General features: G+C 41.6%; 1 protein-coding gene across 5 annotated transcripts in view; it reads left to right on the top strand.

Annotated features, from left to right (window-relative positions):
* The window catches only part of LOC109626684 (rho GTPase-activating protein 23-like), a 63221-nt gene that overhangs the window by 5262 nt on the left and 31928 nt on the right, over positions 1–26031 (top strand). For 2 of the 5 annotated variants that reach the window (XM_069517371.1, XM_069517365.1), the window contains exon 1: positions 14048–14251. The exons of the other annotated variants lie outside the window; for them this stretch is intronic. In XM_069517371.1, coding sequence (XP_069373472.1) covers positions 14198–14251 — 54 coding nt within the window. In that variant the 5' untranslated portion in view covers positions 14048–14197. Of the gene's footprint in view, positions 1–14047; positions 14252–26031 lie in introns of those variants that run through there. 5 annotated transcript variants of the gene reach the window in all.

Raw genomic sequence — 26031 nt, 5'->3', positions numbered from 1 at the left:
TTAATAGACACTACCTAAGTCTGTTACTGAGTCCAAACATTATGAAGTGAGACACAAAAGCATTGAGGGGCTGTTTTCATGGTCAGGCCTGCGATCGACGATCCCAGCAGCTGACCTGACTCTTATCAGCACTCAGCAGAGCAGAGAGGAGGAGGAGGACGGGGGGGGGGGGAGGTAGACACAGAGGGGGAGGACAAAAGAGATCGGGATGGGAGTGGCAAATTACAATGATAATTCTTCATTACTGCTGACTGATGTTTCTGTGTTCGATTACACTCAGCCGCTGTTGACTGAAGTCTTTGTGCAGCTCATTGTTGTCTGACAGTCATTCTTACGCACTAAAATTTGAGGGAACTGCGATTAAATTCCACTGCGGTGGATCTAAATCGCTGCCATCTTCCCCAGATATTGTTAGAGTGACTGTTACAAAGCACTTTTTCATGTTTGTATGAATGATAGATGGTGTGACTCGTGGGCCCATTGCTATTACAGAACAGCACTGCTGTCAGAACATTAAACTGATAGCGGTTAGCAGGAGACCCCACTACCTTACGTGGGAGTTCTCGCATGTTATCGCGATAGCATATGTTCCCCCCTCTGCTAACGCTGATGCAGTCAGTGATGTCCTGCACTCTGTGGTGTGCAGGCTGCAGACAAAGCACCCACAGGCTCTCCTCCTCACCTCTGGGGACTTTAATCACGCCTCTCCATCCTCCACTCTGCCCACTTTCACCCAGTGCGTCACATGCCACACCAGAGACAATACTGGACCTTTTTAATTCCAACAGCAAGGAGGCATATAACTCAACACCCCTCCCCACCCTGTGAAGATCTGTTCACAACCTGGTTCAGCTCCTGCCTGTGCACAAACCTCTTGTGCACAGGCAACCAGCTGTGAGTCCCACGGTGGAGAGGTGGTCCGACAAGAAGGGTGAGGCTCTGAAGGACTGTTTCAAGTCAGCCGTGTGGGAAGAACTCTGCGAGGATCATGGGGAGGACATCGACAGCCTCACTACCTGCATTACAGATTACGTTAACTTCTGTGTGGGAAAACTGTACCCACCAGGACTGCAACAACAAGCTGTGGATTAATCTGCACATGAAGGTCCTCGTCAAGGAGAAAAGGAGGGCATTAAGGTCAGGAGACAAGGAGGAGCTGGTGAACCTCCAGGGAGTGGATCATGCCAGTGAACTCTTTAAGAGGAGCCGGAGACTGAGGTCTTTTGGAGTGCAGGGGAAGCTCCTGAAGACCTTTTATGACTCTGTGGTGACATCGTCCATTTTCTTTGAAAGTTTGCTGGGGCAGCAGCATTTCCACTACTGGCAGGAAGAGACTGGATAGACTGATTAGGAGGGCCAGCTCGGTGCTGGAATAACCCCTTGACCTTGTGGAGGTGGTGAGACAGAGGAGGATGATGGTGAAGCTGTCTTCTCTGATGGACATTGTCCCATCACAGCACTGGGCAGCTCCTTCAGCAAAAGACCGATTCAGCCCGAGTGTCTGAAGGAGAGGTATCGCAGGTCACTCCTTCCTGCAGCAGTAAGACTGTACAACCAGCTCTACTCCCAGTAGAACTACTCTCACCCATTATGGACTGCACTACATCTCTGGTTTAACTCTTTTAAATGTGCAATATTCATTCTGTCAGTGCAATACATTGGTTCATGTGCAATCCATTCACTATATATAATATATTCTCACAGTACTATATATATAAGACTTTTATATTTTCCTATATTTTTTATATATTTACTCTTGTTTCTCCATGGTTGGACTATCTAGGACTAGGATTATTTTATTTAATCTCATCTGAAGGTGTTGCTCCTGAGATCACATGATTGTTCACTCCAAAACTTTGACTTAGACTTAAATATGTTGTTAAATACTGGATAAATCACCAAAACATTTGAAGCAGAAAATTCATCTTTCTTTTTCACTTCGGTGAAACTCTCATTTGTCTTCTGGCACGATCATCGCCAACATTTGAATGTATACTGTGCTTTGGTTTCTAATTAAAACATAGTCTGTACATAAAGGTGAATGACACCTCTCCAAAAATGAAATATTCTGGATACGGGCGCTGCCATCTTGCACTTTTGAAATCATGTGGAGCACCAGTATCGAGGTCTCAACTGATGCATGTGCTTGACATTAGTGGTCAATCATTTTTATAGCATCAACTAACTAGAATGACATTCAGACTGTATACCTCTGCCAAGGCAAAACAATCCTCCTAAATTCAATCCAGCTGCAGCAAATTTCACACTTTTAGAAATCACCTCACCTCAATATGTAGGATTTTTTATTATTTTTTATTAAGATCCATGTATTATTCCCTGGGAAATCAGTGAGAATGTAAAAACAAAACGCCTCTCACAATGTTAAGTGATGAGAAAGATTCTCCTGGATCCTCCCTCCTGATCTGGATCCCCACCAAAAAAGTGCAGTCCAGTAGTTTGCTTACAAACAAACCAACACGTGGAAAGGGATGAAAACATGACCTTCTTGGCAGAGGAAATATAAACCAAACAGAAAAAGAACACTTGAACATGCAGCAGTTTGATAGGACACTACCTACAATCTTCTTTGAGAACAGAAATGTAATGTGTGCCTTTTCGTTTGGTCTGTGTTCTATCCACCAACACGGAGAGGGTGTGATCAAAATGATTTGGCTTCACTTTTGAATGGCTCTCATGTCATCCGTCTTTATATACAAACTACCTGCAATGTTAGCATACCAACAAGTTAAACTAATGTTGTGTTTATGGTTAACGTTGCCTGCCAAACATCAGCACTGTCAGCGGCACCATGTTACGTAACCACTATAGCTAAGTGCAGCTACAGAGCTGTCAGCATGGCTGCAGGCTCGTACTGCACACTTCACTGATTCCCACTGTCCTCAGAACCATTTGACCAGTCGGTGCAGGAGGACGGTGGCCAGAGACATCAGTCTGAAATCACCCACTCCCTCACTGACCCCTACTCCACTATAGGACTATATAGTGAGCTCATTAGCAAAAAGAAAAAGCTTTTCTCTGCGCTGGTAATTACGTCATTGACCGGATGATGATGTAAAACAACAATCCCATAATGATTTTGAAATGTTTGGGTAAAAAGTGCATTGTTGCCACCTTTAAAAGTAGAAATGAACTTGTTTGCTGCAGTTTGTGCTGTGACACGCTGGCTAGTTATTATCCATTGGTTGTACTTTTCAAGATGCATTGTAGGAAACAAAGAGACACAGCCACTGTCAGGGTCTCCACCTTGCAGAGTGACATCAGAAATGAATTAGACAAAATAGTTTTGTGTAGGTTCCATTGTAATTACTCAGAGAGAAAATTGACTTTTATTTTCTGATTGATTTATTGTATTTCCTCTGTCCACCGCGGTCCTCTCTGTCCATCGTGAAACTCATGGTGAAAATGGATTTCTGTTAACATGATATAAGGGCAAACGATTGGCAGTGAAACCAAACTGAAATGTAAAAGAACAGGGGGAGTTGTGTAGTGACAGAATATGTATTATTACATTCGATGCAATGAAAGCATATTTGTGTGACATTCATTTTTAGCTTTTATTTATATAATTTATAATTAATAATTAGACTACATAGGGTTATGATATCAACGATTCACACTACCTCTTTCCTCCGGTGTTTCTCACTGGCTTCAGTTTGTCCTGCACATCTGTCCTCATTCAGCCAGAAACCATCTGGTGCTTCCCTGACCTGATCTGTTTCTGCCTCCCGCCTCAGAGAAACATACACCCAGACATTTGCAGCTTCAACGCTATGCAAGACAAAAGTCACAGCCGTGACCGCTGTTCACTTTCATTTTTAAAAATAGCACACACCGCTCAGCTGCTATGAATTTCACTGCTGCTTGACTGCAGATCCTCCTTTCTAATTAGAAGTGCCTGGTTTGACCTCTGTCTTCTCACTGCACTGAAAACAGAAGACTGTGCGCAAGAGCGTCCAAGTCTTTTCCTTAAGTCTCTCACACTCGAGCCTTTATAGTAACTTCATTTACCCTTCATGAGAGACCAACAGTACCGGTGGGGGTTAGCATTTCAGTGTTATACTCTCGCTTGGACATTTGCATGAACACAAAGTCCTCTGGAGAAACAGCGGAGGATGTCAGGAGTTGTGTGCATGTCTGAAAACAGGATGCAGTTGCTTTATTAGCAGCTTGATAACACTGGGAACGCAAACATTTATTTCAAGGGCATCATGGATATCAAATCATCATATATCATACATTACACTACATAATTCTTATTCTCTTTAAGGAGCTGATTCCTCCATACTCTTTATACTATCATTGTCGGATGTCAAATGCCGTCATCTCACACACACACACGGTCATTGCTTTAACAGCTGCTCCTCATTGTTTGCCTATGAATTCATGGGTTTAGACAAACTTCACCAAACAATACAGTGAAATCCATGTTGCTGATTTAATGAGTGAGGAATGTGGTGGTGAAAAACAATTCCCAGTTTTTATTCAGCTGTTGTTTCTAACGTGCTCAGATTTTATTTTCATCTTGCTCTCATCACTCTCGGCGTTTCCTCCAAAACAAATCATTTCTGGCAGCCGAGCAAAGGAACATATCATGTCAGGGAGACGATATATGTTTGCAATTAACATACAAACAAGCTGAACTTAGTGAAATCTGTTATGATAGGAAGGCTAATCATTTTTGAAAGACTGCCCAGGTTTTGCCGCTGATATTTTACTTGAGGTGTGACATCATAGTTGTGCTGTGGCCCTGCTGGGCTGATGTGAGATATCATCAGTGTGATGAGCACCATGGCTCACACATACAGCAGCTGATGGTACCATCTGTGCAGTCACACACACATATACACACACACACACACACACACAGTCTCACATCTACCTGTAATACACATACATCATCACACACTCACACAGCCCACCGTGTGTGTGTGTGTGTGTGTGTGTGTGTGTGTGTGTATTTGCCAGTTTTCTGCTCTGCTTCATTCAGCTACATCAGAGCTATAAATAGAACGATGAAAGCCTTATTTCAGTCGTGTGTGTGTTTGCTCCTGACCTGATAATAGCTTTCCTCCAGAGTGCATCTCCCTAAGGGTCCTCCGGAGAGAACAAGGCAGCTGTGTGTGTGTGTGTGTGTGTGTGTGTGTGTGTGTGTTAATGAAGCGGTTTAACCTGCGTCCTCTCAACTTTTATCTTTTGCACATGGAGTTCAATTTCCTTGGTGGTTAGTTCTACTCACTCTGTGAAAACATCAGGCTCTGGAGGAGGTTTGTCAGGTCTAAGAAAATGACACCGATGATGTCATCAGGGTTGTCGCAGCCTGCAATAAAAGGCTGTGTTGGAAATTGGAGGGGAGGAGTTTAATGTCTAATGAAAAGATGTTTCAAAAACAGGATATCTTGGCCTCTTTGTTTTGGCCTTTTCCAATATTGTTTGGTTCACCACTTTTTATTAATGTTGCTCAACTACTGTATATTAGTTGCAGCCAACTTGCCCATACCAGAAATGAGACCAGGCAAGGAGTGGTCAAAATATTGAATATTTCCATCTAGATGTTGGCAAACACTGAAGCCAAACGGAGGATGGAGGACAGCCATATTTAACTTATCTTAAAAGTGAAAGCTGCACGTGACAAGATATACTGGCACCAAGCAGCACAGCCTTAAACCCGCAGGAGGTTTATGTCAGGTGACTAAGCCGTGCTGGCACCTGGGGCGTAAATGCAAACCCTTCCAGAGATTGCGTGTGTCAAGTGTGTGTGTGTGTGTGTGTGTGTGTGTGTGTGTGTGTGTGTTTAACTGAAGTGACAGCGTGCGCATGTGGATGTGAGCATGGTGAGTGGTGGTGGGGTTTAAATCCAGCAAAGGCTCTTGTGTAATGGTAAGTGGGCCTGTGCTTTGTGAGATTGACATGTGCTCTCTGTGAGGATTCAATACTGTATATTCCGTGCATGGATGAATGGAACGCAGGGGATTTCACAGCTCATCTCACCATCAGGTGATTGTGTTGGGATCACTATTGATTGAACCAATCATCATTCTTAACCGGTTTTCCATTAGATACAATACAATTACCAACAAAAAGACAATTTGCAGAGAGCATCAAAGTTTCATGATGTGAATTTGTGTAATGACTCAGAGGTATGTGTATTTTTACTTTTATAATCATTTTGGTGGATTGTGGTTAAATCCCTGCAGCTACAAAACATTTGTTGCAAGTATTATATACAAAGCTAAAAGTAAAGAATACCAAATATTAAAAAACAAGAAAGGTAGTTTAAAAGGAATAGTAACTGACATGATGTTGTAGTTACGTGCTGTTAAACCACTGAAACTCTTTCTTTGTACTTGAGCCATTAGATTGATATTGAATACAATTGTCTTAATTGTTGGAAAGATTAGATGACAGAACATGTGTTCCAAGCATGATCCAAAAGCTTAGGCCTGAGAAAATACTTCTCCTCTCATTTTATTCAATGCTCAGAGTAAGTTTCCCAACTTAAAGCAACCTGAAACCGTTATCACTGATTATGTCAAGGTTCGATGCAGCACAAGAAGTAACAGTTAAACTCTTAGCAATGAATCATGATGGTGCTGTGTCATGATTCATGTGGAGTGGTGTCTGGGATGTTTCTCCTTCTCCTTTCCGCTCTGTGTTTGGTCTCCACCACCAGCTGCTCTCTGACCTGTCTGTCTGCTTTCTGCTGCTGAGCAGGTAGAGACAGTGGCTTTGGTCATCAGTGTTAACTGTACAGTGACATTACGAGACAAAACAATGTGCTGCAAGATTTTTAAAAGCTCAGTAGAGATAGAGAAAGGAATAGATTTGATCGAAATTCAAAGAGGTTTTTCTTAATATCATCATTCATCATAGCCTTCTTTGTTCATTCCAAACATACACACGCTGCTTTGAATGCAGCAGAAACCAGACTTAAGTGGAAGGAGAGCAAAGTAGTCCAGTGTTCACTGAACAGAAAGCCCACTTACTGTTTTTTTGATTGAATGTCACTCCTGTCACGTCTACTGGGATACACTATTAAAACAAAACTTGTCACCTTGTGTAACTTCACTAAACTTTGGTGAAACTTCCAACTCCCCAGAGTACATGAAGTCCAGAGATGAAAGTGTGCGGCTGCACTGTAGCTGCGGGCGAGTGACACTGATGTGAGGTGATTATTGAGTCTCTCTCTGAAGCTATAGAGCGCTAATTCAATCAGCAATTTACTTGTGATCGGGCTAAGACAGCTCATCCGTGGAGACGCGGCTGGAGCTACAGTGCAGCGTGGGTTCTAAGTGTGTGTGCAAACTCTTCCTTACCATCAAACCCCACTTTGTTCCTCTTTGTGAGGCTGAACCAGTCATTCCCATTCTTCAGCATCTAATGGTAGAGCTCGGCCCTCTACTGGCTTTCTTGCATCACTGCATATTCTATCCATGGCTTCACTGGGGATTAGATGGATTAGATATTTAGCGAAAATCTCCCAGTGCTGTTGTAAACAGACAGATGGGTGTGCTCCCCACCCTCCCCCAACATCACACACACACACACACACACACACACACACACACACACACACACACAGTGTCACACTCACCAGCCTTTCTGCTGTCTTGCCAGGCCACAGAATAACAGAACACAGACAGATGTTCTCTTTATTTATGACTTTAATTTAAAAATATCCACAGAGGATCATTTCAATCCTATTTTTATGGTCTCTTAGTTATAGTGTTTTTCCTGAATTCATGGGAAATCTTTTAATGTATGACGCTAAAAGATTTTTACTTTAAATTCTTTGTATTTCCAGGTGACCAACAGACTCATTACCTCCAGGCTTAGACAAAAACCACTGAAATGATTTTATTGAAAGGCTGAGGCATGGGCCGAGGAAGAACCTATTCAATTTTGGCATGGATCTGTGCAAAGAGACAGGTCCAGGATTTTTTTTTATCATTTTATTTATCCAAATAAAAATCTGAATCTAATGGAATTAAATGTGGTTTCATAAAAGGGCTGTACGGTCTTGGCAGAGGTATGCACTCTACTTAGTGACCCGGTGTTAACATCCGTCTTGGTGTGTGTGTGTGTGTGTATGTGTTTGTGCGTGTGTGAGGGAAGGAAAGAGAGAGAGAGAGAAAGCAGGGCTAGGAAGGAATTTTTTCTTATTTCAATTAGTAAAAAATTAGAAAATCAATTATTGGTGGTCATTGTTAATATTGTGTTGGTGGTCACAAATAATTGAATGTATAAAAAATACTGAGAAGTGTAAAGAAAAACCTTTGTATTATATTGAAACGTTAGCAGGTCAGAGGACTCTGAGAAGCCAGTCCTTCATTAATAGTTACTCAGGACACATTTGCATTTACCAAAAGAATGTCATCTTTTCAGTAGAGCGGGAGACACTGGGTAGTTTTTAGATAATTACATTTGATGGGACACATGCAACTTCAGGAGGTTAGAAATCACGTGATTGAGAAAGTATTTTTCTCCTCACCATGTGAAACCAGTTCAAATAGTGTGAGTAGTTTTCTGACCAGCAGTGAATTTGCCTGTGAAGATGAGGGCGAGGAGCACTCCAGGCAAACGTGACTGCGTTTGCTTCACAGTCAGGTTTCAACAAATAACTCAACCTGCCCTGTGAAGACATTTTGGTGTTTTGTTGTGTACTGGCATCACTGGTAAACTAACCAGCACCCATTCTCTTTGTTGTTGCTCTTCTGATTTTTTATTTTTTTTAACAAAGACCACAGTTAACAATCTTGAGTCGCCAACTATAGTTAATGTCCCTCGATACAAAACACTACATATTAGATTAACACATTAACTTCCATAAGCTCATCTGGTTAGTCTGTAAAGTCTGTTCAGAGTCTGTAAAGAGGAGCTGTTGAGTGGGAAGAACTGTTCATGAAAGCCTCTAGGAAGTGCAAGAGTCAAAGTCCCAAACTGCTGGACGTTAAGACAAAATAATACCCAAGGAAATGTTGTATATTGTATATATATTTTTATAATATCGTATACCATCGTATCCTATTAGATTCCATAATGCTGCAATATAAGAAACCTACATAAATCCACATCTCTAAAAAAAAAACCCACTGACACCAGATTTACGACTGTACAGTCTCTGTGGCAGGGGGAGGATGGAGGACAGAAGGTTAACCCAGGGTGGAGGGGGATGGGGGAGGTCACAGTGTACATGAGGACTGGGGGATGATGGGAGGACGTGGAGGTTGCGTCTTCACAGGCCCCCTGCAGTGGGGGTGAAACTCTTTTCAGAACAAAGCCAGATTAGTGCCTCCACATATGCACTCACACACACATGCACACACACACACACACACACACACACACACACACACACACGCCTCCTCCTCCTGCATCTCAACAATCATCACTTTCCAGCACAATGTGGATTAAATCCTCAGCAGCCTTGTTTTTATTGGAGCACAGGGGTGTTAGGATAAACACCAGAGGGTCTCGATGTCGTCAACATCGATTTTCAATGTAAGAAAATGTTGAAAACTCTTTGTCTCAGGGATGTTTCGGGATCACCCGGGATGCTAATCTCGTCTGATGCAAAATCAGATTAAGTTATTCCAATAAATCCCCAGTCCACATTTTGGGGTGACATTTAAATTCAAACAAAGACTAACACGGGACCATCAGAGCAGGAATTCACAAACATACTCTTCAGTAAATACAAATGCTTAAGCTTGTTGACTAAACAGATTTAGTTTTGCGTTTGTCTATTTGTCTGACTTTGTGTTGCTGTTATTCAGGAGACTGTCGGTTTTATTTTTAAGGTTTGAGCATCAACCACTGCAGAAAAAAAGAGGAAACAGACCTAATGGGTTTTATAGAATTTGGTTTGAAAGCTTCGGTATCAAATCACTTGACATAAAAGTTCACTTTAAATTCAAGCCTGACAAGAGGTTCACTGCATTTCCCACTTTGGAAAATATCTGCAAAGCTTTTACTCTGATACATTTTGAAACTTGCACAGTCACTTCGGTTCACAATGTGTCCCTCTATTATTGCTGCATTGTGGGCTTTTATTTATCCTGATACTTTACCAGCAGCAACTGTGACACAATGAGCAGTCAGCAACAATGTTGAAAACATTAATCTTATTGCTTATTATGTGTGTGCGCTCTCAGACAAGAAAAACAAATATAGGGACTTGTCTTGTCTTATCTATCACTCAAAGTGCTTTACAGTACAAGTAGCATTCATACAACAGAATACAGCTGAACTTCTTCTATCACAGGCAGTTTTTAGTGGACGGCTTGCCACATCCTCTGAGCCCCCCCGCTTCACAGTGTCTCTATTTGCACCACCATCTTTCATTTCTTGAAGACGGTGAAACTATCTACCTTTTTCACCAGTAAACTTACCACAAGTCTTTTTTTTTTTTGCTGACCTGGTGGTTTAACTTCTCACATCGCTGCGATGTGTCAGTACACTGTGATGTCACTGTGCGACACAGCGTGCTTCTGACCACACCCATCCAGGCTCTCAGGATGGTTAAAAACAATGTGTACATTTTGCATTTGTCTGTGAAGCTTCCCATTCATCCAGGTCATGATCACGATGGCTCACTCAAGAAGGTTTCTGGTGCTTCGCAGACTGGTCAGGCCAGTGGTGTGCTGTCCATTTGATGTTTTCATTTCCTGATACATATGATTTTCCATATAGGATTTTCTTATAATTGTTCTTTTAGCCTACTCGTTGGTTTTTTGTTTAGAAATCCCTGATTTGGTGGTAGTGACACTTTAAATAGTTGTATAGCCGGTCACTTGGCCGCTGCTAACCTGAAGGAATTTCGCTAGTTTTTCGGCCCCATGATGGAGAGCGTTGCTGCACAGTAAGATTACTACTATTGCAAGTTGTCTCGTAAAAAACATCAGTGACCTGCATAACTAATTCATCACTTGCTGTGGTTTATGTCACAGTATGGTTTTTAAGGACTAAACCATGCTCTTTAAAGAAAAGAGAAACCAGCAAACAGAAAAAGCTTTCCTGATCAGACATCATGACATAGGATGATGTTGGCTGATGAAGTGCTTACATAACATCCTATGATCCATGACGTGATGTAAGAGTGCTGTAAGACAGGAGGGAAAATGTGTTCATTTGGAGAAAAACCCCAAATTTATTTATTTTTTACATCCTCTTTCCCTGTCTCTCTGTGTGTGTGTGTGTGTGTGTGTGTGTGTGTGTGTGTGTGTGTGTGTGTGTGTGTATGTGTGTGTGTGTGTGTGTATATTTTCAGCACCTCTTTAGGATCTATTCCAGCATAACCAATGATCTTGTCAGTTAATCTCATGGTCTTCAGAGGTCCTGGTTAAGGTTAGGGTCAGGCATGAATTGGTCATGGTTAAGGTTAGGTAAAAGGATTTGTTGAGCCTATCTTCTGTGAATGGAAGTCAATGCAAAGTCCAAACAAGGAAAGTTGCGCAAATCTGTGCGTGTGTGAGTGTGTAGGTACGTATGTGTGTGTGTAGTTGTGTGTCATCATGGCAAAACGTAGTCCTGGAGGCCTCACTTGACGGAAAATGAAATAGAACTGTAAGCTAAGTTTGAAGATAGGTGTCGTCTGAGTCATGTATGTAGTGCTCATATAATGATGTAGTAAGATTACAGGGAACTAGTGTCTGTGTGTGTGTGTGTGTGTGTGTGTGTGTGTGTGTTAGTATGCATGCATGTGTGTATGAGCAGCAGAAGGCCAGCAGAGGGTGTCTCTCTTCTCTTTTTCCCTAATAATTTCATTTTCCAATATTACGCAATGACTTTGTGTGTGTGTGTGTGTGTGTATGTGTATGTATATGTTTGTGCGTAGTCTGTCCTCTGTCCTGAGGGCACTGTCGGCCAACATCAGCATTGGGCTGCCTCTCGCTCCACTGACCATCAACTCACACATACACTCTTCCAGCCATAAGTATTCACCCTCTAAATACCATAACACAGTAGAAGGAGAGAGAGGAAGATTGACAAAAATGGGATAGAAACCCATTTAAAATAGTTAAAACAACAAACTGATGACTAACGACTGTGTATGATTGTGTATGTGACAAATAAAACAATCTTGAAACTAAATAAACAGTAAAATCAGCTTTTATCTGTCTTGTATCCGTAGCAATTATATCTTATTGGACACATTTAAATGCTCAATTAAACAGGGAGCAATCAAGCAAGAGTCAGCTGAGAGAAAATGTCATGCAAAATGTTTTTGCTGAGGTTTCTCAAAATGTGGGCCCTGGAGGTAAGGTTGCCTATTATTATTATTATTGTTTTATTTTGCTTAATACAGTTTTAATCTAACTGTTCAAAAGGAAACATGATCTTGCCCAAATACTGATGAAACTGAAAATATATAGGCTGTGAACATGTCATTTATATAGAGAGAATAATAATATCATATCTCTTGAATCAGTCATAATCAAATATTTTGGTAGTTTTAGGCAAACACTGCTTGGGAAAAGTGTCCGTGTCCAAAGGTCGTGGTTCGCAAATTGTACTGTCGGTGGTTTAATGAGATGTAGGAGTGTTAGGCTTTATACTGAAGTGTGAATCAGAGTACTGTGAAGTGCTTTGAGCTCTCATTGAAGTTGCTTTTTACACGTGACCTCCACAGGAAGGCTGGAGAATTGGGTCCAGACTCTATCACCATGTCTTCTTCATGTTTGTATTCTTGTATAAGTTTGTAAACTTTCTGCAGACTTTTTATCTTGGGACTGGTCATTGAACGTCCACAGTTCGGAGGCACTCACTTTAAATACTGCACATTAGCATGCAGTAAACCTCAGGGAACAGCACAGTCGGGGGTAGAAGTACTTGAAGGGGAGGTAGGGGTGATGCAGTTTATTACTGGCCGATGAAGGGTTGAAGACAGCTCGAAGGATTGATGACAGTGCACGTGTGAGTGAAATGCTTTTGAGCTGTGCATCTGATTTATGCGGTGTCAGAGGCAGCACCACATACATGTGTACAACTGTACTGTAAAGCCATTTGGACATCCTGACTAGAAAAGTGCCGTATAAATACAAACCGTTTACATGTACACATGAAAACAGCTCAGTGTTAAACCATCAGCTGCAGAAATACTAGCAGCTCTGGCCACACATCCTCTCACCTCCTGATGTGTTGGTTTAAATGAGAGCGTGTGCCCCATCAGGAATTCAACTGTCCCACTGATTTCCAAACAAAAGCTGTACTTCAAAATTACTACACATGGGTCATAGGTGTTTGAATACACTGGTGACTAAGTGAATCACTGTTCTAGTGGATTTAACAGATGTTGTTTGTCTTTAACATTTTTTTAAACATTTTCTTTCATGTTCTCTTTCTTATATTTGTTCTGTCTGGTTTTATTCCCATGTATTTTAGGAGGTAACCTCGTTTAGATGAGTGCTATAGGAATAAAGTTGTATTGCTATTATTATTATTATTATTATTATTATTATTATTAGTAGTAGTAGTAGTAGTTGTTGTAGTAATAGTATTAATAGTAATAATGATACAATTGTATATTATTGTATAATACTCAGTTTTAATTGTATAGTGCCAAATCATAATAGACCTTAAAATATATAGATAAAAAATATAGATAACAATAATAACAAACACAATAATAACAATACTTCTACTACTACTACTTGTACTCCTACTACTTCTACTACTACTACTACTACTAATAATAATAATAATAATATTAATAATAATATCGTGCTGAATATACATTTACATTGGTTATGCCACAGTATTGGTTGCTCAAATATGTTTTTATGGCCGCTGTAGATGATTCAAGTGCATTGATCAGTAGTATTATAATTAAAAAGTAATTTATTGGTTCAAATTCAAAACGATCCCTCGGATTTTAAGAAAACCACGTGTAGTTCAACTCTTTCCATCCAAAGGCGTAATGCGCCTTTATTTTGAAATCCAGCTCGCTGTATTTCCGCTAGTATGGGGTGTGACTGTAGCGGGACGGGCCGGTCCACGGTGCAGAGAGAGTGGGAGCAGGGGCAGGGGCTGAGTCCGGCGTGTGGTGTCCTGTCCGCGGTCAACTCTGAAGCCGTCCGCCGGAGAGCCGGAGCCGAGACACGTGCGCGGGATGGAGAGCGCAGCGCGGGTCTGACCCGTTTCTTTGGACACGCACGCAAACACACACGCTCACAACCCAATGAATGGAGTTGCTTTCTGCCTCGTTGGGATCCCACCTCACTCAGACACTGAAGTAAGTGAACAGGAGAGTTTCCACTCTTTCTTCTCTCTGCTGCACTTCTTGCGTCTCCTCCTCTCCAGGGAACTTTTCCTGCGGTGGCTCAGCTTCAGTCCACAGCTTCGCTTGGACCCGAGCTGGGATCTGTTGTGTGTTTCGCCCGTAATGAAATGAATCAGTGTTGAGGTGACAGGTCATTTTTTAGCATGTTTTCTTTAACCATCAAACCTATTGTCAGAGTCACAGGGGAGGTGTCAGGTAACTGTGTCAGTCAACCTCACTGCAGACAGCTGCCTCCTCCAGAAACACTTAACAAGATGTTCTCATTACTCTACCAAAGAGTGGAATCAGCAAACCTGCAGCATTCTGCCACTACACCAACCTGCACGACACCCACCTGCACTCAGGCTGCTGTCCTCGCCAATTCTGCAGGTGCACGGTGAAGGTAAAACCTCATTTGCGTCTTATGTAACTTGTCAAACTCCAGCTTCCAGTTCGAGCTGCGGGCTGTTCCACCACCTAATGTAAATTCATGAATAAATGATGACAGTTTGAAAGCAGAGGTGCTTCATCCAGCGGCCAGAATCAAACAATGTCTAATAACCTGCTCTAATAGTCAAACAAATTCCTTTTTCAGCAGCAGGGCACAGGCATGCGTTCTGCAAATAACTGAAGAATATGTCCACTGTTTGCTCCAGGAATTGCAGAGATGGGATACGGGTGGGTGAGCAGAGAGACTGGAATGCATGCATTTCCATATGACAGCCCACGTATGCACAAGCCTGTGACAGAGGGCACATTGTGGCGGTCAGTGTTCTGTCAGAGCAGAAGAATTCATTGAAAACTGAGAGTAGTTCAGAAATATCTTCCTACGCTCAACAGTCACGACGGGCATGGGACTAGAAGTGATCAATGCATATGGATGCGGGCTGTGAGTGCATCACTGTGATGATCACACATCACATTGTTCTGTGCACTGAGCGTATATACCTTCAGATCACTCTGTGGGTTACATTACGAATTGTCATCTTGTCCGTTACAGAAGCAAATAGGCTTATTTTGAAAGAGAGCATTTGATGCTACCTGGACAGTTGTGTAGAAAAATGGAGAGTCTCATATGGAGCCAGACCGAGTGTAGGGATCGTGGTGTGTAGCCGTGTTCTCAACATCCCACTGATGCACTCGCTTAACCAATCGCTAGTCAGTCTCAGCTGTCAGTCATGATATTTTAGACCCGTTAGACCAGTGGTGTCAAACACAATCATAGAGAGGGCCCAAATTAAGAATAATAATTGCAATTAATAATTGCAAAAGTAGCGCAGTCCATAGCGACCTGGCTTGGGAACCGGACGGTGGCCGGTTAAAGTCCAGCATGGACGGAAGTTAGAGAGGCACTAGTTCACCTCCTGGGCACTGCCGAGGTGCCCTTGAGCAAGGCACCGAACCCCCCAATTGCTCCCTAGGTGCCTTCATGGCTGCCCACTGTTCCGTGTGTGGTCACTGTGTGGATTGTGTTCCGTGTGTGCTCCGTTCACATGGATGGGTTAAATACAGAGGTCAAATTTCCCCATGGTTGCATGTTGCATGCTGTGTGTGGGACCAAAAATAGGAATGTTAATTTACATGTACCAGAGCCAGATGTTTGGCATCTTTTCTTTTCTTCTTTCTTGGCTGCCTGTTCATTAATGTTTGTGGTTAGGGTCTGTGCTGTGGTAACCCTCAAGATGGAGTGAAGGTGTGCATCAGTGAGAGGACTCCTGTGTGGGGTTTTGTTCATCTTCATCACAGAGAAAAGCATGTGGGTGAACTTGACGGGGCACAGACAGCAGCACACAGGCACTGGGATCTCTGGAACACTGGAGAAATCATTTACTAACACCAAATACTCGGCAGGTGAGGAGGGGCACTCGTGCGTCTAGCAAGGCATTGCGCACTGTGGTTCGGCCAATGGAGCCTGTGCACTCTGCAAGATGGAGAGAGAAAGCCGGAATGAAAAAGAGAGAGAGAGAGAGATAAGCCTGAGAGACACGGGGCAGGCACTGGGATCTCTGGAACGCTGGAAAAATAATTTAAAGGTCCAGTGTGTAAGATTTAGGTGAAAGGGAACTGTTGGCAGAAATTTAATGTAGAATAATCCTCATGATGTTTTCACTTGTTCATTTCATCTAAATTGTATGAATTGTAGTTTTCTTTACCCCAGAAAAGGTCCTTTATATTTAAATACTTTATATTAAAATACTTTATATTTACATTGAGGGGACCCTCTCTACAGAGGCCGCCATGTTTTTTACATTAGTCCAGTCTGGACAAACTAAACACCTCTTGAGTTTTTATGACAACTGAAGCTACCACAGGTTCTCTGTCATGTTTGGAAGGAGAGGGTGAGGTGAGGGGTGTTCAGCTGTAACATGCAACTTCACCACCATTTGTCACTAAATTCAGCATGCATTAGCTTACAGTTAGCTACTGGCTACCTCAAACTGTGGTGGAAAGTGTGGTTGTATTTCACAGGTATTCCATCACCTGGGACGTGCTGTAAATGTTTGGAGAAGGAGTATTTTGCTGTATTATAGCTTTTAAAAACCTGCTGGTATTGTCGACCATTAAGTATCGAGTGAGCACCAGTTTCGTAAAATAAAAACAAGCGACACCTAACGCTACCTGCCACTATTTCAAAATGTGTGGGTTATCTATGTCCCCGACCCCCACCCCCGTCAGATTCTCTGTGTTCAGTCGAGCAGGCGTCTCTTCCCTTATATGTCCAGTACCAGGCGTCCAAACTTTGCCCTTAGCTCGGGCAGTGCAGGGTAACGAGTTTCCTTTCATGTGATCATATGAACTAAACAGTTGCATATCTCCACCCCAGCTGGTAGGACCCTAAGGAAAAGGCCTGTTTGTTCTGTTTCAGATAGATTCTATAAAGACGCATCGATAGAGCACGCTGAGCGGCGTCAGGACCGTTTCTTCCTGAGAGCTTCGTCTGAGCTTCTCCATCATGGAGCTGTGAAGCTGCACTGACTGCTCCTTGATTGATCCCTGCAGGAAATGCTATTAAATCCTACAGGGGACAGTCTCTGTCCATTGTCATCTACCCTATAGCGAATATGGAGACAGTAAAGGTGTAGTCAGCATAAGAGTGTCTGTGCCAACGCTCGTAACGGATAGAATCCGAGGAGCACTATAAAAGTGCTCTCACATGATTTATCATTGTTCTAATGGAAAAGTGTAGCGGAGATGACTCAGTCTGCTACATTAGACTGTAGACATTAGACTGTGAGTGCTGCAGTGGGATAACACTGGTAATTGTTAGGTTAGATTACATACTGGGATATAAATGTGTAATGGATATGCAGCCAATATAATTCATACGTATTGATATCTTATTTATATACTTGTTGTTTCCATTTGCTGTAAGTGTATCAGCATTTCTTAATTATATAATAGATATTATATAATTAAGAAATATGATATAATATCTGTGGATTCTTCATCAAGATATCTCTAAATGAGTATACTATGTTATATATTTTGTTGACTGGTCTACTTACATTATCCAAAATATTTCTGTCTGTTCAAACCTAGTGAAATACCCAATTTTGTTCAAGGTAACAGGACATTTTATTTTAGTTGCCTTAATTGTGTCATATCAGCTTCAACCGTGGCTTTGTCTGTCAGTTGGCTGTTCTGTCCTTCCTTTGTGGATGGACGAAAGTGTTGCACGTAACAGAGCACATCAAATAGAGAGGTAAATCAATGTTCAAAGCAGAAGTAGCACCAATACAACACCACTATTTTACATCATATATAACCCACATTACCCTATAACATATTATATTGCAATGTGATGATATTGAAATTTCAGTTGCCAGAAGAAGCTGCAGAGCGAAAATCTTTCCACTATGTCAATTTTGTCCTGTCCACACAGGGAAGATGTCTGGCAGGCACAGGCAGCTTTAGACCTGGACAGAGGGAAACATGGTTCCGTATCAAAATATGAGATTTTGGGTGTTTGTCTTGGTTTGAGAATCCTTTCAACTTGTAACTGTTCCAGCTGAAGCTTTGGGTACAATATCATTTGTCACCCCTGCACCTGACATTCTATTGATTAGGGACTTTTGACAAACGTCAAGCACGATTGAAAAATATCCAATTGAAGAAGAAACAAATCCAAGAAGAAGAAGGAGAAATCATAGAGCAGACGTTTCAGTGTACATGCAGAAGCAGCGTGAGGAGAAGAACTGAAGCTGGATTGCCGTAAATCTCTCCAAGCAACAAAATATTGGAGTGTTAGTTCCAAGTTTGAGCACAAGCAGAGTAACTCTACGGACTATTTGAGTGTGATCTTAAAGTCCTGATCTCAAACTGAAAGATAGGAAGAAAACACATCGTTATAGACTAGCTTCTCTCTCAGTGAAATTCAGATTTGGTTTATGTGAGCTGGCCTCAGACTACTGACAGTGTCAGTCTGTAGTCCTGGTCATTGTGGCTGGTAGAAAACAAACTGTAATGTTATGTATCACATCTCATTGTAAATACAGACGTCCATGCAATATATCTACCCTGAAATCACTTATCTCTGTCCATTGTGGTCTCAATGAATAATCTTTACCCTGTGGCAAATACTAAAAGATGCATCATGTCAGTCATACACTGAAATACAGCTGCAAGTAGAGTCGCAATGATTAGTCGACGGGCAGAAAACTAATCGTCAACTTTTTTTGACCAGTCATATAAGTTCCATCCTGAGAGAACTTTGTATCACTGTATGCTGTATATATTTGAATGTTAGATTGTTTCTCAAAATAAAACATGAAATGACTAGAAAGATCACTGTTATTTTTATAATTTACTCTAATTTTAGAAACCAAATGATTTAATTGATGAATAAAAAAACTATTGGCAAATTCATCTTACAGTAAATGAAGACAGTTAAATGATCTGTATTAATATAGATATTTTTTTATTGTCTTGGTGACGACTGAAAGTGTTTTACAGTTTTGCCATTCAACCATTCATCAGATATCAACCGCACACTGCTGGCACAGCAAGTTTTGGGTTCAGTGTCTTTCCCAATGTCTTGGAATGGGGGAGACTGGGATCGAACCACTGACCCTCTGGTTAGTTGACAACCTTGCTCTACCTCCTGAGCCACAGCCACTCCAGTTGTGCTCTTCAGAAGACATACACATATTTGGAGACTTGAATATGACATGTTTTTTGTGTGTGTGTGTGTGTGTGTGTGTGTGTGTGTGTGTGTGTGTGTGTTCAAAGGGAAGGGGCTGGTCAGTAGTGACAGGGAGCAAATAGCCCACTGCAGATGGGGAACACTCATTGTTGTGTTTTTTTTTTGGACTTGGGAATGAGAGGCTTGGCTCTGTACTGTATGGCAGAGGGAGGTTGTGTGTGTGTGTGTGTTTGTGTGTGTGAAAGTGGTGTGGTGGGGGTTAGGGGGTAGACAGGCTGAAACTTGCTGTGAAATTTTTGACAATGGAGCTCTGTTAAGCTGTGTGTACTCTGTACGTGTGTGTGTGTGTGTGTGTGTGTGTGTGTGTGTGTGTGTGTGTGTGTGTTGAGAGAGGAATGATGTGGGAAGATGCTGTGTGGGTCAAGGTTGAAGGGTCGGACATGAGGCAGCAATGTTTAATGTTCTGATAGCGGATGGTTCCCATCTAAAGCAATGGAGGAGAGCTGTGTTTACGTTGTGTGTGTCTGTGTGTGTGTGTTTAGTTGAACAGATATCTCTGTGAGAACCATTTTGTGCCTACACCCTACAGAGTGAGGACATTTTGGCCAGTCCTCACTTTCAGACCCACTTTTATTGAGCTGTTTAAGTCTTGGTTTTAGGGTTGGATTTAGAATTGGGTTTAGGCATTTAGTTTTGATGTTCAAGGTTATGGTAAGGGACTAGGGAATGCCAAACATGTCCTCACAAAGATGGATGTACAAATGTGTGTTTGTGTGTGTGTGGTCCTGGTAATTGACACATTGATGAGTTCTAAATGTTATTAGACGGATAATAGGGTTTGGCTTTTATTTTGGAAACAGAAAACCATTCCTCATAAATATTCATCATTATGTTTTAGGATGAAGACATGGTTTAAGGCATGCAGTATAATTTAGGTCTTCTGGAAATGAAGGCCACTCAATGTAATGTAATGTAATATCCTCTGGAGTCATGGAGATATGAGAGAGAGAAAGAGAGAGGGATTGTGACGGGAAAGAGTAGAAACAATTAAGAAAGAAGACAAACAAAAGCCTACAAAGAAAACTGAATGTGATCATTAAAAAAAGAGAAGTCTCTGTTCTCAGAAGATCAATATCAAATTCCCTTTTTTGTAATAACAGCGGAAAATGTGAAAAAAGGACTAGCTGTGCTCTGGAGACATCTGGTGCAATGAACTGCTGTTGACTTTGCGTGTGTTTATTTGTGAATGGCTGTACACTTGCCCTCTTTCACTGTCCCAATCCAGAAAGCTCCAGCTGGATCCCCAGCTGAGGGGGAGGGCGGGAGTTTGGTCCCATGTGGGCACCCAGCTGCTGTCGCGGCTGCCGTGACCAGGTATGCAGCTGCTGTGTGCCAAAGAGATTTAATGTCTCCTGATTAAAGGGATAGCTCGATTTAAATTGGGGCCCCCCCCGGTAGATTTGCTTTGGCGCGCTCCCAGTTTGAAGAGGCAGGCAAGGAGTACTGGCACTTAAGCTGAGCCATGTACTGGACTGCAACACATATTTGAGTAAATGAATGAACATGAACATACATGGAATTTTAATTCAATGCTACGCCTACAAATAATAATTCAGTTTTATTTGTATTGTACCAAATCACAACATTTACTTTACACAGTAAGGGTGAGACTCAATGATAATAATATTAGTAGTGATAATAATAATAATTAATTAACATGAATAATCTGATGGCTCTGACCATCAATGAGCTCAGCTATGCTAGTCGGTTGAGTATTTTGGCCACACAACAAATATAATTTTGAAGTCAACTCTGGCTGTTTGAGAAATTATTATTATTTTTCAAACTGTCTATAGTGATAATATCCTTATTGTAAATAATTTTGGCTACAATAACCGTTCAGTGAAAATCTAATATGGTGTCATCCCTTGTGTATGCTATAATTTTCACTATTTTATCTAACTATCCTTTCTTCATCACCATCTCTACCATCTGACATCAGACACCTTTCCAAAAAGAAGCAGTTCCGGACAGCTTACTGGATATAAGTGCTCAATAATTTGAAATGTGATAGCCTTCACTCCTTAAAACACAATTCTTTTTTCAGTGTAAAAATAGGAAAGTGTACTGTTAACAAACACGGAGGTAGAAGCACATAGAGGAATTCAGTGGCTCTGTTGAATTCGTTCCGCGTGGAAGGGACGGGCAACATCAAACACAATAGCTCCATCTGCCTCCCTCTCATTTCTTCATTTCTCCGCGTTTGTGAGTGAAACGCGGATCCCAAAATAGACTGAGCGCTTGTCTGACGTGCCAGGTCAGTGGAAGGCAGAACAAGTAATGCATCCAACCACATTCAAAACAAGGGCAGTGAAGTGAGCTCATCGTTTTGTCAGTAAGAATTTGCCCATAACAGCCTCTGCCATACAGCACACAATGGAATGAATGAATGAATGAACGTAACAATGGGGTGGGTGAATCACTTTATTCCCAATATATTGTATGTATTGTATCACATATCAATGGTTCACATAGCTGACACTTATCTTTTCATAGATTTCCTCCTTGATCCGTCACTGTCTGTTCTCGGAGTCCTGTTTGATGACCTTTTCATAGCAGATGCTTGTGGGGTGTTATTCATTGGGTCACATGTCCAGGGTCCTTGATGTGCAGTTCCCTGCAGACGATGATTGTGACCACTCCTTGTAGCATTCATTCCACAAGCAGATTGTTGCACAGTGGCTTTTTTTAGGAAGACACCATCAGTGGATCAAGTAACACAGGACCAGAGGAAGAAAACTGTTGCCCGGGCTCAGGTGGTTATCGTCTACTGTCGTGCAGTTATCAGGAGGTTCCGGTTTGGTCCTTCGCTGCTGATGCAGTGTGTGAAAGGTGAAATAGATTCCACAGTTAACTTATCAGTCTTGGTCCCTTAACAATGAATCATGTTTTCCACATTGTGTGTTTTTCCAGGTGTTGGGGAGCTATGTGAAAGTCTTACAAATGTCCTCAGATAAAATCAGCATGGGTCAGAGACTGAAGACTACAAGTTAGAAAAGCAAAGAGAAATCATTTCTTGTTGTAAGAAAGAAGTAAGCTTACCAGACCTCTGCAGCCTGCTCCTCTTACTCTCTGCTCAGGCTACAAGACACATAAACTGCTACAACCATAACTCATCTGAATTTCTGAAAACTATCAAAGGTTGAGTTGCATTGTGGGTAATGTTTGCCCCAGGTTTCGACAAGAAGTAATAAAGACACCTAAGTAGCAATGGGAGGGGGTGTTTGATTGAAGTAAAACATTCATTGCTCCTGAGGTTTTAAATTGTAGGCTTTACTCACAGATGCCTGTTGTTAAGGGTCAGGAACATAGTGCCATGTAGTGTGTACGACATGTTATAGAACCCTAACACTTTGGAGCCCTTGTTACCAGTGTGTCTGTCAGTGTGCTCTGCTGTTATTTCCTTCCTTTCTGATAGTGCTGCATTCTTTGAAACACAAACGCCCAAACTGTTTTGCCCCATTGCCGTTTCAGACGCACAGAGACATTGTCTAACTGGGAACAATGGTTTTATACATCTACCCCAGCTGGTCTGGGGTCAATGCAGTTGAACAGTCTGTGTTGAGGGCCAAGTTGTCCAGGCTGATCTCAGAGCAGGTCAGTTTTTAGAGAACAACAATGAGGGATCTTTGGAGGTCTGTATTTACGTCCCAGCCCAGTGTCAATGTCTGTTGCTCACCACTGACTGGCTTCTTTAATCCCAAAGCCCAACAGCCTGTGACTCTTTGAATTTTCAGGGCATTATATTTGTTACTTATATGCAATATATAATGCAGAAATAAAAGCAGCTCATTCTAATAAATACTATTATATCAGAAAAGGGAATTCTTTAGGTGCTCGAGTAGATTAATAAATCTTAGTATATCGATAAGTAATCTGATCCCTACAGAGTAATGATATAAAAAAAATCAAACAAATCCATGGTAAAACAGAATTGGCTGCATGTCTAAACACTGTAAGAAAATCCAGTTTGATGTTCTACTAAAGTGAATGTCAGCTAGCTATTAGAATGTAAAATAATAGGTTCTAATGAACCACGGTCTATAGTATGTTAGATAAACAGCATATAGACAGCTGTGAGTCAGGAGGTAGGATACTGAACCCCTGATTGATGGTTGTGCATCATTGAGCTTTGATAGAGTATGAATGTGTGTCCGAATGGGTAAATGGCACTGTAAAAGCACTTAGGGTGGTCATAAAGATAGACAAAGCACCACATGAATACAGACAGACCGTATCTATATATAATTTAATGTTTCCACAGAAGCTTCTGAATGCTAGGGATAAGATAAACCCGTAAGCATCCAAAAGATCAGAGAGAAAAAGTGGTAGAAACACAGAAAGCCGACTTTATTGTTCAGTCCTCGTGGATCAGTGGCACCAACAGCCTATCACCACCTCTCATGTGGTTAGGTTGAACTACAAGGGCAACCACTTTCAAAGAAGAGAGGCCGCTTGATGGTAATGAACAGAAAAGGATTTTTTGTGTGGATAACAGTTTTACAAGACAAGTCTGTCTTTGAATCTCCTCTTTGGTCTTCCCACAGAATTCACAAGCCCATCCAAAACAGTATACCACATAGAAGTGCTGCAGTACGCAAGTCATCTGTTTAATATGACTAACTGGTTTGGTTTTGATACAGAAAAGTCTATGGTGATTGGTAGCTATGTAAACCAGCATGTCTTGTGGGGTGGGAGACCTTAAAGACATTTTCTTGGTCTTTTTTTCAATGGCATTATTCAGAATATCCCCAAATTCACATTTCTTATTTTCCAGAGGGTTTGTATATGTACTGGACTCTGCCCCAGGTCTCCACAGCTCCGTCATTGTTAGAGGATGAACGCAGTGCAGCATCACATTAGACTAAAGGGAGCATATGACTGTTTGGACAAGAGATTCAACTGCTCAAGAAAAACTCTTTCCGGAGATCCCTTCTCCACAGGGTTTGTATGTGTGAACACAAATGTGCGAGCCTCCAGAGTTTCTGTGGACTTTCTCTGTCTGGGCCCTTGTGTAAAGTAAGCAGAAAGTACGGAGGAGTTGATGTGAGAACACAGCAGGAGATTCACCGTGAGCTAATGGGTGTGATGATGACGTTTCTTACATTTAAAAAAAAACAAAACAAATATCTCTGGATGAAAAGGCGGTGCCGTACAAGTAGAACGAAGATGCCATGTGAGCTCCACAGCAGAATTAATACATTACATCCTGCCTCTGCTTGTGAATGCATCTAAGCGAAGCATGTCCTGCTATGTTATGCATGTGTGAAATGCAACTTCTGCAGAGGGTCCTTATCCAATTCTCTGGACTTCCTCTGGAGGTCATGTCTGAAAACAGCTCTGGTGAAAGTTGTCAGGAAGGAGAAAATCTGGACTAAGGGTTGGACATCACCACCAACATATGTGTCAGGATCTAGTGGGTACAAAACTTTGTCCTGTTAGAATTTAAATACATTGACCTTAGTTTGAAAAGTGTTAGCATAGTTAGTGGGTGCAAAACAAACAGAGGCATACCAAGCAGAATTGGACCAACTGGTGTTGGGCACATTAGTATATTTATTTAACTGGAATATAAATCTGTTAATTAATCCATGACAGAAAATCTGTTAATCAAGAGAAATGTCCAAAAATGTCAATCAAAGCTAATACGATCTCAGGAAACCCCTGGATCACCTACATGCAAAGCTTACTGGGTATTGGAAATCATATACTGTGTATTTTGGTTGGATGGACCAGCCGAGTGACAGCGGCTGCTTCTCCAATGAAAAATAATCAAAGAAACGCAAAATGAATGGGTTTATTTTTAGCTCCGAACCATTTTCACAGTTGACTAAAAATAGGTCAGTTAGTTAGTTTGGCTCATTGCTCATTTGCGCCTGTGATCATATTAACGTACTTCACTCTGTAGCTGTATGTGGTTTATGTTTCTAGCCGACACTTTAATCTGATGTGACAGAGACGAGCGTCATGTTCAAGAGCCCTTTAGCAGGACAAGATGTTTACACAGACGGCCTCTTCTTCCACTTCTGTCACTGCTGCAGCTGAATAGAAGTAACGGGAATATTGTTAGTTCTTGACTCTGATACCTCTTATGTGTGATGACTTTGCTATCCAGGAGTTAAAGATCGCCATAACTCTCTAAAAGTTAGAGACCTTGGCACCTACAAATAATGACACCTGACAGAATAATCCTGTGTGTAATACTGTATGTTTCGCATGAAGGGTTTAAATGTAGCTTCCGTTTGTGAGAAAGGGCTTCAATGCCAAAGCAGTGACCATTAAAAACTAGACTGGCATTCAGAAGAGTGCATACCTCTGGCCCAACAGTCCCCTTAATTTCAATCAAGCCGTTCTTAGATAATAGGCGTCAAAATATACCAGATTTTGTTCATCAAGATCCATGAAGTATTCCCAGGGAAATTGTTAAAATAACATCCATGTTAAAGAAAGACCTCCAAACTCCTGGATCTGTGCCCTTAATTGAATCTGCTCCAGAAGTTAATGGGTTCTTCTTAGGCTCGCACCACAACCTTTATATTTGCTTGATCTA

This window comes from Paralichthys olivaceus, chromosome 21 (assembly GCF_024713975.1).
Source record: "Paralichthys olivaceus isolate ysfri-2021 chromosome 21, ASM2471397v2, whole genome shotgun sequence".
Lineage (NCBI taxonomy): Eukaryota > Metazoa > Chordata > Actinopteri > Pleuronectiformes > Paralichthyidae > Paralichthys > Paralichthys olivaceus.
The sequence above is the reverse complement of the archived record's forward strand: the minus strand, read 5'-3'. Positions and strand labels throughout refer to the sequence as shown.